At 48.4% G+C, this 14323-nt stretch overlaps 1 protein-coding gene and 1 long non-coding RNA gene across 2 annotated transcripts; one reads left to right on the top strand and one right to left on the bottom strand.

The window, feature by feature from the left end:
• Nucleotides 1-2613: 2613 nt before the first annotated feature.
• Nucleotides 2614-11629, bottom strand: TMEM11 (transmembrane protein 11). Its single transcript, XM_056334334.1, has 2 exons — nt 11495-11629; nt 2614-3531 (listed from the first exon to the last, which is right to left on the bottom strand). Exons 1-2 carry the CDS (start codon nt 11557-11559, stop codon nt 3015-3017), a joined length of 582 nt encoding a protein of 193 aa, XP_056190309.1. The 5' UTR covers nt 11560-11629; the 3' UTR covers nt 2614-3014.
• A 127-nt stretch (nt 11630-11756) lies between these two features.
• LOC130147347 (uncharacterized) lies at nt 11757-13668 on the top strand. Its single transcript, XR_008821196.1, has 2 exons — nt 11757-11803; nt 12129-13668. It is a non-coding gene; the product is annotated as an uncharacterized LOC130147347 (long non-coding RNA).
• Nucleotides 13669-14323: the final 655 nt, after the last annotated feature.

Raw genomic sequence — 14323 nt, 5'->3', positions numbered from 1 at the left:
CTCTTTTTCTGTTAAGACAGGAAACCAAGGTGTTATCTTCTCTCCCTCTAACGGAAAGTCTAGGTGGAGTTTCTGTGAGCATTAGTTGTGCTTTTCCTTTCCTGATTTGCATGTTCAGGTCCTCCATTTCTTGGCAAAGTACAGTACTCCTGCCAGTTTTGTCCAGCTGCTCCGTCTTCTGGCATTTCAGGTCATGGCTACCCAGGAAGGACTGAGGGGCTGCTTTGCATTTCTGTGTTACCGTCCAGGGGGCTGAGGGGTATAACACATCAGGCCTGAGGGAAAAAAATTCCGTGTGGGGAGTTAGTATAGTTACTGTTTGAACTACAGCTCCAAGTCAGAGGTTACTGAGAGCATGCACATTACCCTTTGAAACTGAATTCCCTCGGTGTGACGAGAGGAATGCAGCACACTCCAGTTCACAGCACCTCCGCAATGGTCTGGATGGGCAGCAAAGCGTGTGGGGCTCCTGAAAGGGAGGCTCGTCCTCAGCCACCGTAACCCACAGCTACTGGCACCGGGAAGGCAGATGCAGCAACCATCTCACACAGCGCACCAAAACACACAACCCTCAAGACCCCTCTCGCCCTCCCAGGTCACCTCGCATAGTTACAGCACCGCCTTACTAATAGCCAGGATGTCACCAAGCATTGTAGCTAGGTTATCACTAATATTTCTTGGAAAACAAGCCCACCTACGCCCCATCCACGTCCTTTCCCCCTTGGAAGGAGTGAAGGATGCATTTTCAAAAAAGATCTACCTGTTGTGACAGCTAAGCTGACTTTTCAGCTTTCCTCCTGCAATAAGAGACTGCAGGAAACTTGCTCATTTTTAATTCCAGAGCCTTCGATGTAAGCCGTGCATTTAGGCAGCCTACCGAGGGTTAGTCCATCTGCCACAGCCATCACTCCAGGCAAGGGAAAGCTTAACAAAAAAGTGCCAGGACCACAGAGGTTTCGTGGAGAGAAGGAACTAAGAGCCCTGACAATTATTCTGCATTGATTGAAAAAGAGCAGGAACGTCTTGTGTGTGGCTAGCACAGGGATAGCTGAGGGCCTGCTGCAGCACTAACGTACATACTAGCTATGGCATATCTGCCATTAGTTTAAAATTAATCCAGTAGATGGGACCTTAGAAACAAACCCCAGGACTCACAGGGCAGCCTGCCCAGCAGTCTTGGCCTAACCGCAGAAAGATGAAGTAGCTGCATTTCTTCCCCTCCTCTCTGCCAAGGCAACTGTACATTGTTGCTATAAATAGAGCTGTACTGGATCCCAGCTTATTTTAACCTTGGAGGGAGACAACGCAGCCACTGTACCGGCAAAAGGGGCAAAGGGCTGTTGCCACCTAGAGATGTCTCGATGCCACCAGAAGCTTCCTCGGGGCCATGGGCCTGCTGGGAGACAGCTGCCTTCACCAGTGATTAAAGTACTTGCTCAGAATTCCCAGCAAACCCCATTTGCCCAGCACATACACAGCTGGGATGTGTGCCCTGCCAACACAAAAGCTGCATCAGCAGAAAAGCACCAGTTGGAACCGTGGCCAGAAAAAGCCTGCTGCAGTCTGGAGGCAAGCACTTCTCGGTGCCTGCTCTTGCAGTTTGGAAAGATAAAGATAGAACTACCAAAATTGGTTTCCAACCTCATGAGATGCCCTCCCAAGGTCAGCGCTTCAGCTGCAGAGGTCAGGCTGTAACTACCCCTGGAGCAGGCAGTACACCTGCGTGCAGGCAGGTTTTATTACAGGGCTTTGCTCTTGTGTTCAGCTCGTAACGCTTGAAGCCGTGCCAAGGTGGCCTTGTGAATGCAAGCCACACCTGTCTGCCCTCTGGTCGGAGGGCACTGTAGAAAGGCAGCTCCTGTATTTTAAAAGGAACTGGCAGATCTTGCAAAATATTACATACTTCCCATTCTAAGAGTAAGATGTTGATAGTTTTGAGCTAAAAGAGGACTTACTGCACAAGACTGAACTCTAAAACTTCAGATAACCCAGTTACAAGATAGGTGGATGCCTGGCGGTGGCAGCACACAGCTCCAGGAGCACACGTTCCAAACAAGAGCGTAGTCAGGGCGCAGCCATCCAAGTTGCAGCAGCAGCAACAAAGCGCAGAGGTAAGACAGCCAGGTTCCACCTCAGCAGCCCTCAGCTGTGGTATGACACATCTCAGCAGAGATGTATCCGCCCTAGAAAGAACTTGTACCAGAACTGAGCAGAATGTGTTTGTAGCTGGAAACTCAGTGTTATCTCCATTGTGCAGAGCAGTAATGGCTGGAGGTGGCAGGGCAGCAGAGGATTTGGACACCCTTAGCCCCAACCATGAACACTGAAGCAATTACCAAAAAAAAGATATAAACACTGAGGGAACAGGGAAGCCTCTTCCAAGAAACACGACTAGGCAAGCAAAAGGGAAAGCAACACTCTACAGCTATTCCTTCAGCAGATGGCTGCTGTGAAGTAACATGGATGCTGCTGCCATGTGCAGTAGACAAGAGGAATATTGGGTCTGTGTGTGAGCATGCGTAAATATCACCACCAGAGTTCTCACAGCAAAGCCTTCATCCCCTGGAAGCACACTACGAAAGGGAACCATGCTAACAGTAACAAGAGAGCAAAAGCATTTCAAATTCTCATCCTTTAATGGTCAATGATAACTTCTGGCTGGTTCTGTGTAATACAATTAAACAATATACTTAAATGTTTCAAAAAAAAAAAAAAAAAAAAAAAAAGCAGCTCTCACACCCCTCTTTCTCTAGCTTTCTTTCATCGACGTTCCGCTGCTGGATTGGACTCCCATGGCCTAACATACAGCTCTCAAGTCACCACACATCCACATCTTAAGTGTCATGAAGAACTGAAAAACCTTGGTGCACCAGTGATGTGTTATTTTAAAAATAACAGCTCTATTAAACCAAATCCTTCCCAGTCTCCACTGCTTCTCAAAGAGGAAAAACAAAACGTTACTGTGGGAGTCTCAATACGCTTGTCTTTATGGGTTTCTCTCTTCCCTGCCGAAGTCATACAGCATAGAGTTCATAGATCTTCTTTACACAGTACACCAGGGCAGCGAGTGCTATCGTGTTGTGCAGTCTCTTTCTGTGCAGGTCGTCCTTCCTCACCAGCACCACTGGAGTGGAGGAGGTGAGCGTATGCAGGGGCAGGCGGGAAAGTTTATAGGCATCGTACTCTACTTGGTACTTGCAACAGGGATCAAATTGCCAAGAGATACCATAAAGGGTGCAGCAAGCCACGCTCAGCACACCAGCGGGCAGGGAGATGTAGTGAGAATAATCTACTGGAAGTGCCAGAGGGGTGAAGAGACAGGTGGTGCCCGCTAACACGGCGGTCTTGTGCAGGCAGTTCCCGACAGTGATCCAGCGGGCCGTCTCGTCCCCAATGCGAGTGGGCTCTATCACTATGTATTTGTACTGCGCTTCCAGGGCCTGCTCCAGCTCATACTCAAACTGGTCCTGTGCATTCTCCCCATTGTAGATTTCATGCACGATGTAACAGTCCGTGGAGGACAAGGTGACCCTGTTAACAGGAAACACAGAATTAAAACTACAGAGCTTAAAGACAGGCTTCTCACCCACCCAGCTGTGAGAACAGAGGAGTGCCCCAAGTGAGGGCAGCCCCTCAAGGACAGTCACCGCCTCTGTTCAACAACAAGCAGCTTTTTCAACTCTATTTGTTTCACATCAGCTACGTATGCCCGCTGTAGACAAAGTCATCCGAAAATAAGGCGATGTGTTTTTTCTTACCTTTTCCTAACTTGGAGGAGCTAGAACGTTTTGAGAAAATAGGATCTTGTTAACAATGCTGAAATGGTTCCTCACACTGACACCCAAGCAGTTTCTTAGAGATATGGGAAGTGTCTAACCTTAGCGACCACACCGCATCAGTGCGTGAACGAACCAGCCAGACTTAAGCAGTTTTCACAGAAAATAAGACTAGCAGCTCATCCATCAAGAGGGCAAGTTGCACTGGAAGGTTTTGAGAGAAAAAGCATCTTCAGATGAGTATGTTTGCTTTCTCCTCACAGTAACTACCTCCTTGCCACCGATGCAGCTTGCTATTTAATGCTTCATAGTGAATCAGCCTAGTAAATCCATAGAAATTCAACAAGGATGGCCAAGAAACATTGCTGGAAGTGAAGGTGAAAAAGGTAGCAGAGCACTCTATACAGAACGGTTTGCTCCCTCTCCCGAAACAGGACGCAGCAAAGCAAGGAAGGAACATTTCTTTAATGCAGGCAGGCTTTCACAGGGAAGAAAGAGCTGTTTGCTTTACATGGAGCACGCTCTCCGCTGACAGGGGAGTTGCAAGGCTCGTACACATCCCTCATTTCAGTAGCACCTTTTAGCTACCTGAAGTCCCACCAACCACCCTCTTCACACACACCACTTTAGCTACAGCTACATGTGAGCAATAGGATTTTGACTATATACCTGTGCTGAGGAAGGCTAAAACCTTATCTGTTAGAATGAGGTAAAATCCTTCCTTCTAAGCAGAAGAAATAACTATTTCTGACACGCCTGTGCTTAACCAGAGCAAAACTGAGCACGTGGCCTCTAAAGGATAAAAATATCTATCGGATCCCTTTAGCAGAAGGAGAACAAATCAGACATATTTGACCTAAGCACAGCGGACAAGCTACCTCATCCCAACATTTAGACCCTCCCAATACTGGGAGGCAAGACACTGCTGAGGTGGAGAATGAAAAGAGTACTTTTTGCTGCATTAGTACAACGGCACTTACATGCATCCACTGGAAAATAAGGGAGAAAAATACACATTGGTAAGCTGACGTGTTACCAGACGTTACCCTTAATGTGCAGCTCCGTTCATGCTGCAAAGGGTATCGTGCGGTGGCCATGTGTAATCAGGAATGAATACTGTTAAATTACAAGCTGTTGCCAGAAGTAGCTGCTTTTGTGAACAGTCGCAAACGTATCAAACAGCAGGACCCAAGATGCACCAGCCTCTCTCAAAGCAGAGTAATAAGCAGTTTCATTAAAAATCTGGCTGGAATTTATATAAACTACAAGCAAAACTCAAATTATAAGCTCATTATTGAGTTCTGCAGTGCATTTTCCCCTTGGCCTGTTCACAGGTAGAAAGAAAAATAAAAATCCACCTGAATACTGTGTATGCCAGAGGCTTCTTTAAGGCTGTCAACTTGTCAGACATTGTTTGGAAAAATTATGATCGGCTCCTTCAGCACAGGATGTGGTGGACTCTGATAATCTGTAGTGAACTGGCAAGTATTTAAACAAAAAATTTGAAGGACAGCACCTGTATAAAAATTTTACAGAATACTACACCTCCAGTATAACTAAGTTTATCAGCTAACATTAAAGAGTTTCTAACAAAGAACTCGTTAACCAGATGTTACGCTGATACATTAGGGACACAGCTGGCAATGGTTTCTGCTAACAATCTTGCTTCTTGATGACAACTGTTTCAAGTGCACTTTCTTCCAAATCAGAAATTCCACTTTTATTACAGAAGACGTGTTGAGACTTCAGGTGACTCTGTAAAACAGCACCAATGACTCTGTGAAACCACTTGCTAAGGCATAATGACTTCAGGGAGAAGCTATTGCCGAGAGGCATTTTCAAGCTGGAAGCTGACCCTGTGCTAATATAACCCTCCAGATAAAATTAGTATTTCCTACCAAGGAGCATTTTCTACGTTTTGTAACACCTAGGAACATGCAGTGTGGGCCTGCAAAACAGGGAAACAGAGAAGCAGAATCAAAATTCAACTAAGAACTCTGCAGAAGCTTAGTAACAGCACAGTAGCCCAGTCACCCTAGAATCTCCCTGCCATCACTGGGAAACAAGAATGAAGCAATGCCATTTCTCCTCCAACTCTACAAGAGCCATGGGGACCTGGGCATCTAACTCCAGGAATTTAAGTCAAGTAACTACATTACATGGGATTTCTCCAGGCTCAGCATCAGAACAGGTGGCACTAACCTTTTGGTCTCATTTTTCCTTGCTCAGGTCTTGCCTGCTCTTCCCTCTGAATGCCCCTTTTTCCCTTTCACCGTAACATACACAAGCAGAGCCATGCCACAAGTGACAGCCACCTGTTAAAGAGAGCAGGAATCCAACAGACTTTGGCCAGAGGCAGTACTGTCTACCTCTTCTGGAATCTTTTGGCTTACCAGGCTCTGGGGCTTTACAACAATTAAGAAAAGCACAATCCTCCTAAGTCAAAACAAGCAGAATTTAAAATATCATCTGTGAAAAAAAAAATCACTGGGAACTAAACTGCACAAAGGCTTCATCCCTGATAGAGTCTGGCCCCCTAACTATGTTGTTTCTCCAAATTAGACCTCTAATATTGGAATAAATCTATCACAGTGCTGAAGGTGCAAATGGCAGAACAGGCAATCCAAAAACAAAGAATGGAAAATTAGCTCTCAAATAGGACACACGAAAAGCCAGCAAAGCAAGCAGAAAAATCTCCATTTCTTTAACAGAGGAAGTGAGGTTTATCACATACTATTTCCACACAAAGACTGGCTGTCCCTGGAGGATGGAAAGCTGAAGACTGGTTTGTTTTCAGACGATATAGAAAGAGATGCAGATGAGGTACATGGGCTTGAGGTTTTAGACCTTGTTGGCATGCAGAGTAGACAGAGGACCTCGATCCACAGAGGAAATCTCTCCTGACACAGCCTTTCAATTGAACACAGCGGCTGCACATGAACAAATCCAGTCAAAGCAACTGGATTTGCTCAAACACCGGAGGCTATGGAATTTGCCTTTTAGAGCTTGTCCCCCACACCCCAGTGATGACAAACAAAAATGCAGAGCTATGCAATCAACTCCAAGCTGGCATCCACTGATTATGAAGTGTGTGACTTTATATAAATTCCATTTTACTTAAAAGAATAGTAAATAACCAGTGTCAGAGAGGACATCGTTACAGAAGTCATAAAATGATGCCACATATTCAGAAGCACAGCATGCTGTTTACTAGGCAGACCAGAACCTAAAAGCAGTTATTAATACTATTCAATCAAATTCTTTCCCAGGACCTGTCTCCTCAACCCCAAAAAGAGGGCCAAGTTAAAAAGTTGTACAGCTTCTCTGCAAGAATAGCTCCAGACCTTATATCCAACTACTTTATCCTATTGCAGCTTCATGCATTCTATACTTGAGAACTTTTAAGTGTCTCATTCCTGGAACCAAATGAATGCACTGATGAGGGAATGTGACAATACTCTCAACCATTTGGCATAGCAAGATGAAAATAATTTAAAAATCACCGATATATAATTCTGGTGGTACCAAAGTTATAAGGAATCAGTTGTTAACAGAGCTACCACCAGCAGGAGAGGCAGAAGTCCGTCTTCGCTATAGGGCAAGCTTCAAATTACATTTGGATTATCTTCCTAACATGGGAATATCAGAGAGCACCAGGAGAGCGGTGCTGCAGCTGGCTGAACAATAGCAACTCCAGCGGTTTCCCAGTTACAGCCCTCACAGCAGCTCCATTGCTCTGCCTCCAGCTTGGAAGAACTCTCCTAGCTGCCTCTTGAAAACAGCAACCTGTCCGTTAAATGTAAGTTTCGGCTGATAGTCTCTATGGATGAAGAAATAAATATCCTTCTAAGGAGGAGGCACAATACCACTCAGTGTGAGAGGACCTTAAGTTTTGCCAGGTGCCAGCTGGCAAAACAAAAACATACAAACAGTGCTGAAAACAGGGCAGATGGTAACATCCTGGAAGAAACCTCAGCATCCTTCCACCACTGTCTATTTGCAGAGGAGAAGGACTGAGCCTCCCGAGTTTGTTACCCTCAGCCTAATGGTACTCCTCTCGATCTGCCAGGCAGTGTTCTGGCAAGCATTTCAAGTCATCCAACTATTGCAAAATGTTCAGAATCCCAATTAGAAACAACCTCAATCTGCAAGAAGCATTGGTACAGTTCTGTTATTTTTAAACCCCTCTCAGAACACGTAGGTCAAGTTTTGTTAGGGTTTGGGGTTTTTTTTTTTGGAAAAAAAAGAATGTTCCTGGACAGCAGCATTGCTCAGAGCACCAAACATACATTCAAATTAACTGCAAACAAAGACCAGTCTGATTAGTAGTTAAAAAAATAAGAAAGGAGAGGCTTGCAGGAGTGTGATAACACCCATCACAAGCAGCACACACATCCAATATCTAGTTTAGTGACACAACAGAGAGCCTGCATGCTGGCCATGCAAGTGAACTGCAGAAAAAGGACATTACAGATGGCCAAGGCACAGTGTCTGGGGTCACTATGAGCATCTCAGCTAAGGTTAAGTCAATATAGTCACAGCATGACAAATTCAAACACTAAACTTCCCTCCCCCCACATTAAACCCTTTTTGAAATTTAATTTCAAGTTTAAGGAGCCGAGCTGTGGTCTGGCTTCAATTCTCAGTGAAAATAGTCCACCTCAAACTTATATTCAACAGTGCGTTTTTGTACTCAGCAGAGCTTCAGGATATGGTGTACAGAAAGTACCAACACATCTGAGCTTAAACACCTGAAGAATTGTTTCTCTGCTGAAGGTCTGCATGATCTACCAGTCTCTGGCCACCAGCTGTGGCTGTCAGGCCTATGGCTTTAAGGACATTCTCAGCAGGCTGTCACTGCGTGCATTAAAGTGGAGGAAGAACAGGAAAAGTGTAGCAATAGAGCAAGACTTTTGTTCAAAATGTACCTTAAATGTACTCAAAATGTACCTTAAGTACAAGCAGGAAAGAGAACAGGAAAACATAGGTGAGATCTTCAAGCAGCCTTGGCAAGGGGCAACACTACTACGGAAAACACCACCAGACCATAACAAAAAAACCCTCCCAGCCACCAGACAAAAAGGAGGTGTCAATTTTAAGTCAACTAATGATTAGCCAGACTAATGGAAATAGGTCAATCATTGCTGTAAGCAAACAAGAGTACCAGAAATCTGAGCAGTGCAGGTAGCGAAAGGAAAGACCTCTTTAAGGGCGCAGAGAAACCAGTGCAAGCAGTGATGACATTAAAGCTGTTCTTTCTAGAGTTTGTTAGAACATCTCCCTGGGGAACAAATGGCATTCTGTCTTGTGTTCTGGCGGTCATCATGCTGAATTTTATACAAAAACAGTAAAGTACAATTCAGCGTCTGTTCTATATAAAAAAGTTGGTTTTGTCTACAGATTAACAATTCCCTTCAGACAAGTCTCCATTAAAGAGTCTATCCAGAATGAAGAAAACCAAATATTTATTTGGTTCTCTTTGATGTTTTGGGTTATTTTGTTTAACCTTATTATTTTACCACCAAAGTGCCAGCTGGAATTCACAGCCAACATCCTTTGAAATTAATGTCCTTACATTTAGTCCTATTGAGGAAAGCACTTTTTTGACCAACTACAGACTTCTCTGTATGAATAAAGTTGTTTATGGAGGGATACAGTCTCCATAGATAGAATTGCTGGACTTTCTTTATTTTTAAATGAAAGCTGGTCTAGTCTAATAGCAGACAGTATTTTATTCACTGCTGAGTCTCCTCACACCACCTCCCAACACACAGATGCCTTTTAGACTAGCTGGCTGACAACTACAGAAACTCCTTCAAGCAGCCCATTTATGAGGAAAACTGGATTAACATATTCAGTTTAAAGGAATGTGTCTTTGGACAAGAATCCTGCCCGGTGTAAGAAAACTGTATTCATCATATAAAAAGCATATGTCATCATTTGATGACATCAGGCCTGCCAGCACTGCCTTTTACACAGCTTGCCTTGCCAGCAGTCAAACAAGATCGGTAGGTGTGATTTTGGATTAGCCACTGATGGAGGGAGGCAGAGGCCCAGTCATGCTTATCTCCAGCTCTGCAATTGCAAGGAAGAAGTAGTACCCAGGTGACATCACCTGACACCTATTAGAAGGATGATCTTCCACCACATTCGTGCAGGATGACTGACACCTAGAAGAACCACCATCTTTTGGTAGGGATCGCGGAGCGCTGGTCAGTGGTGTATCTGTTGGTCTATGTCAAATCTGTTGTTCTGTCACTTCCGTGCTTTCTTTATACTCAGCTATACACTTCTCATTGGCAAAGGAAAAATAATACATACAGCAGGTGCACAAAGTAACTCACGTTTGCGAGTATTTTTGATCATAAGATGAAGAGTAATCACAGCTTTAAAAAAATCACCTCAAACTACAATTACATTATGGTATACTTCACAGATTAAGTTACAAGGTAACAATCACTTTTAAGTCTGCATCAATGTATTGATTTTCACACTGATAAAATAATTTTCATTGAAGTGCTCTTCTCAGGTGTTTTTTTTCTCCTTCACTTCTGCTGGGAGGACAGGTCTACCACATGAAGACTCAACACCTCCTGTGCTTAGTGGTGTGGCAGGTGCCAGGCACGGGGTGCAGCCAGCTTTACCGCTCTGCCACTGAGCTCCGTGGTATTCTTAGTTGTTTATATAAACCACACTGATGCAGTAATTCCATTGGCTCTTCCAGTTCAATTACTTTTAAATTCCCTGAACACAGACAGCATTCCTGCAATTCACATTGGCACCAGAATTCTAAGGGCTACTTGCGGCTCTCATGGGCTGTAGAGATTCAACACTATCGAAAATAATTACAGCAAGGGAAGAAAAAAAAGCAAAAGCCACAGCAAAAATTGAGATATCAGAGTCTCTGGGTAAAACGGCAGGACAAAAGAAAACTCCTCGCAATAAAAACGCAGCAGCTTTCTGCGGCTGCTGGTTACATCAGTCTGCCCTGGGGCAAAACAGGGAAAACGCCAACGTAAGGAAGCACAGGACTTAAGCAGACATTTTAAGTAGGTAAAGAACTGTGCGTACTGATTTTAAAGTAACTCAAGAAGATTTTCCCCTGCCTCTTTCTCCAGCTTTAAAGTTACGCTTCCTAAACTTCCACAGCTGCTCTGCGGATGGCTCCAGCACGTCCAGCCGCTCCCCCGCCCCGCCGGAGACAGAGCGCGGTACCGAGCCCCGCCAGCGCCGGCCCCGCAACGAGGGAGCGCGGCGGCTCCGCGCCGACCCCCCGGCGGCCGGGACCGCCCGCGGAGGGAGGTCACCCTGGCGGACTCGCCGCTGCCCTCACCGCCTTTAAAAATAGCCCTGGAAGGAGCCTCCCCAGGGCCGGCCCTCCTCCCCCCGGCCCCCGGCGCCGCATCCCCGCGGCGGGAAGGGCTGCCACCGCCACCCCGCGGGCCCGCTGACCTTCCCCGGCCCTCCTCGCGGCGCCATCGCCGCGCCCGCCCACCGCAGGGCACCGCCGGCCCTGGCGAGCCCCTCCGGCCCGGCCCCACCTCGGCGGGGCCGCGGCCCGCACCCACCCTGCCCGGCCACGCTCCCCTCGGCGCGGCCCCCGCCCTTGCCCCCGGGGTCGAGGGGAGCCTCGGGAGGCTGCAGCCCACCTCCTCCCGCTCCCCACCTGCCCGAGGCGCCCCAGCAGCCCCGCACCCCGCACCCCGGCCGCGGCTCACCTCTCCCGGCCGCCACCGCTGTTGGTGCTGCCGGGGCCAGCGCGCCTCCTTCCCCACGCCGCCATCTTGGAGACACTCGGCTCGCAAATGTCTCCGCCAGCAGGCCGCGGGCCCGCCGCGCTGCCCGACGGGAAATGTAGTGCGCGGGGCCCGCCGGGACCACGCCGCGGGCAGGGGCACCCCGCGAGCGGACTACAAGTCCCACAGTGCCCCGCGCTGCCGCCCGGCCGCGGAGCCTCATGGGACGCGTAGTCCCCTCAGAGGGTGCGAGGATGGCGGCGCTGGACGGGGCCCAGGCCGGGAGCGCGGGTAGGGCCCTCTGCCAGCGGCAGGTGGAGCAGCCCCGCGGCCCCGGCCCCGGCCCTGGCTCCAGCTCCCGGTCCCTTCTGCCGGCGGCCCCAGCGGGAGCGGTCTGGCTATGGGAGGAGCGCCGCCGCCGGTCCCGGCCTGCCCCGCGGCCCCGCCATGAGGGGGATGAGGCCTCCGCCGCGGGCGAGGCAGCCTGGGCCGGGCAGGAGTGCGGAGGTGGCCTCCAGCAGGAGCGGGGCCAGCTGTCGCTGAGGTTTGGTAGCCCCGCAGAGTCTGAACGCTGCCTTTTCCCCCTCGAAAAGAAACATACGATTTATGTTCGCAGGTGGAGGAGGAGCGGAGGACCTCCTCAGAGCAGCACCGCCCTAGGGAAGAGAGACTGGCCTGTGTTGGTGCCAATTTGGCCCCTTCAATCAATCCTGAAAGAGTGGGGAGTCTCGACCACTGCTGCGTCTCTGAGGAGGAATAACAGTTTATAGCCAAACACTTCACTAGGAAACAAAATGCAAGTTTGCCATTCCTACAAGTTTCCCAGCTCCTGTCGATCCAGCAGCAGTTGATGCAGAAGGTTTTGTGGGGGAGTCCCAGGACCCACTCTGTCCTCAGCTTCCAGCCTTGGGGCCACTCCCCAGCACAGCAGAGTCACCCAAGGGGGCCTGTGCCAGGGTGCTTGAATGGTGTATCTCCAGGATCCTTGTGCTTCTCTGGGGCCTGCTGTAGCTCCTCCCAGTTCTGAGTCGTCCCAGGAGAGGTTTCTCAGGAATTAGTTCTCCCTTAACAAACAGCAGCTTCCTGCTCTGCAGCCTCCCCTCTCTTGGACATACACTGAGCACCCTTTGGAGAGCACAACTAGCCCTCCTCCAGCCTGACAGTGCATGTCAGAAGAGCAGCACTGTTTTTGCATCTCCTGTTCCTAGAAAATCTCTTTTTGACAACGTTATTTCCAAGTGATGTAATGTAACTAAAGAGGACAAGCTCATGGCTGCCTTCACCTTCCCAGACATCGCAAGACTGCTCTACCAAACTGCAGGACCCTCCTGCACCCCTGCTTTCTCAGCGGTAATTTGGGGGTCAGCTGCTTTGGTGGAGGTAAAAGGTGCCTTTGGTGTTTGGGAAGTGTGCCTAGCCTGGCAGAGCATGCGGCCAACCGGCAGCATTGCTGGGACAGGCTGGAGCATCGGACTGTCTGGAATGTGGAATGTAAACAGAGCGTGTTACCAGCAACAGCCTGGCTTTGTGCTGTCTCTTGGGAGCAGCAAAACCCACACTCCTGCCTGCTCAAATTGCAGCCCAGGGGCCACTTGTCACTTGTCATGTTGGATCCAACCGTAACTGTAAATAAGCTGTGCCCCTTCTCCCCCCACCCTCCCAGCCCTGCCATTTTCATCTATTGAAACTCCAGCCTCAGCCTCTGTAGCTTGCACCCAGCTTTAGGAAGCAACATTAACATGCTGTGCTGGGATCCCAAGTGCTCGGGCTGTGCCCCCAGGGCTGAGGAACAATGGCTCCATCCAGGAGGGAAGCGCCTTGTGTTTCTCTGAGTCACCTGCCTGCCTGCCTTGCTCTGGACCAGCACAGCAAGGAACAACTCCACCGGCTGGCTATTTAAATTATTTCCTGCCTTTATGTTTTCAAACACCTTAAATCCAGAAGACAAGCGTTGAGTGCTCAGGAGAGGCTGCATTTGCAGGATAACTCCCAAAGACTCCTTGGCCTGCAATCTCAAAGCTGGACTGATGAGTGTGAGCAGGGGTGGATCATCCGGCAAAGGAGAGGAACCAGTTGTGATCCCACTCACCCAAGCTCTATGCAGTCATCACGAGGTCAGCCAGCTCTATGACCTGAAATAAAATTCAGTAGCTTCAGCCCGTGCCTCCCCGTTCATTTGCAATGGGAGCATGCCAGGATCTGGCTCTAAGGTGCTCCATGATGGGAAAAGGGTGATGCAGGTAGCACCCAGTTAGGTGACCAAAAGACATGAGTGGCTGACTGCAGGTCACAGAGAGCTGCGGCCAACACCAGACCAAGACTCATCCTGATCCTAGCAAGGGTCTCAGGGACCCTCCAACATCCTCACCTCCTAGATGGGGCTTTTGTTGCACAAAATCCTCTTCCTCATAAGTGAGTAGTTTTCTCCGGTTTTTTTTTGGAGTGGAAGGTTAGGCAGTAGGAAAGTGGACACCAAGTACACAAACATGCAGACCCGGTAACTTCTGCCTTTTCTCTCGCCTTCTCCAAGACACTGACAGATGTGCAGTAGTTACTGTCTAAGAGATTTGGGTTTAGGTTTGTTAGAGGATGTGAAAAAAAGAGAATGTTTATACATTTATGTAGAAAATGAATATGCAGCAACAAGGTAGCAAAAATCATACCCTGGACATGGACTGGAGATCAGAGTTGTTTGACAGGACCTGTGAAACAGGCTCCCTGCCAAAGTGACCCAGCCCAGCGGTGACAGTGCCAGGGATGCCCAAGGTCTCCTGGTTCTGCAGGCACCTCCTCCTGCCTCCCATCAAGCGC

This window comes from Falco biarmicus, chromosome 4 (genome assembly GCF_023638135.1).
Source record: "Falco biarmicus isolate bFalBia1 chromosome 4, bFalBia1.pri, whole genome shotgun sequence".
Taxonomy (NCBI): domain Eukaryota; kingdom Metazoa; phylum Chordata; class Aves; order Falconiformes; family Falconidae; genus Falco; species Falco biarmicus.
Note: the sequence above shows the minus strand (reverse complement) of the source record. Positions and strands in the feature narration are given on the sequence as shown.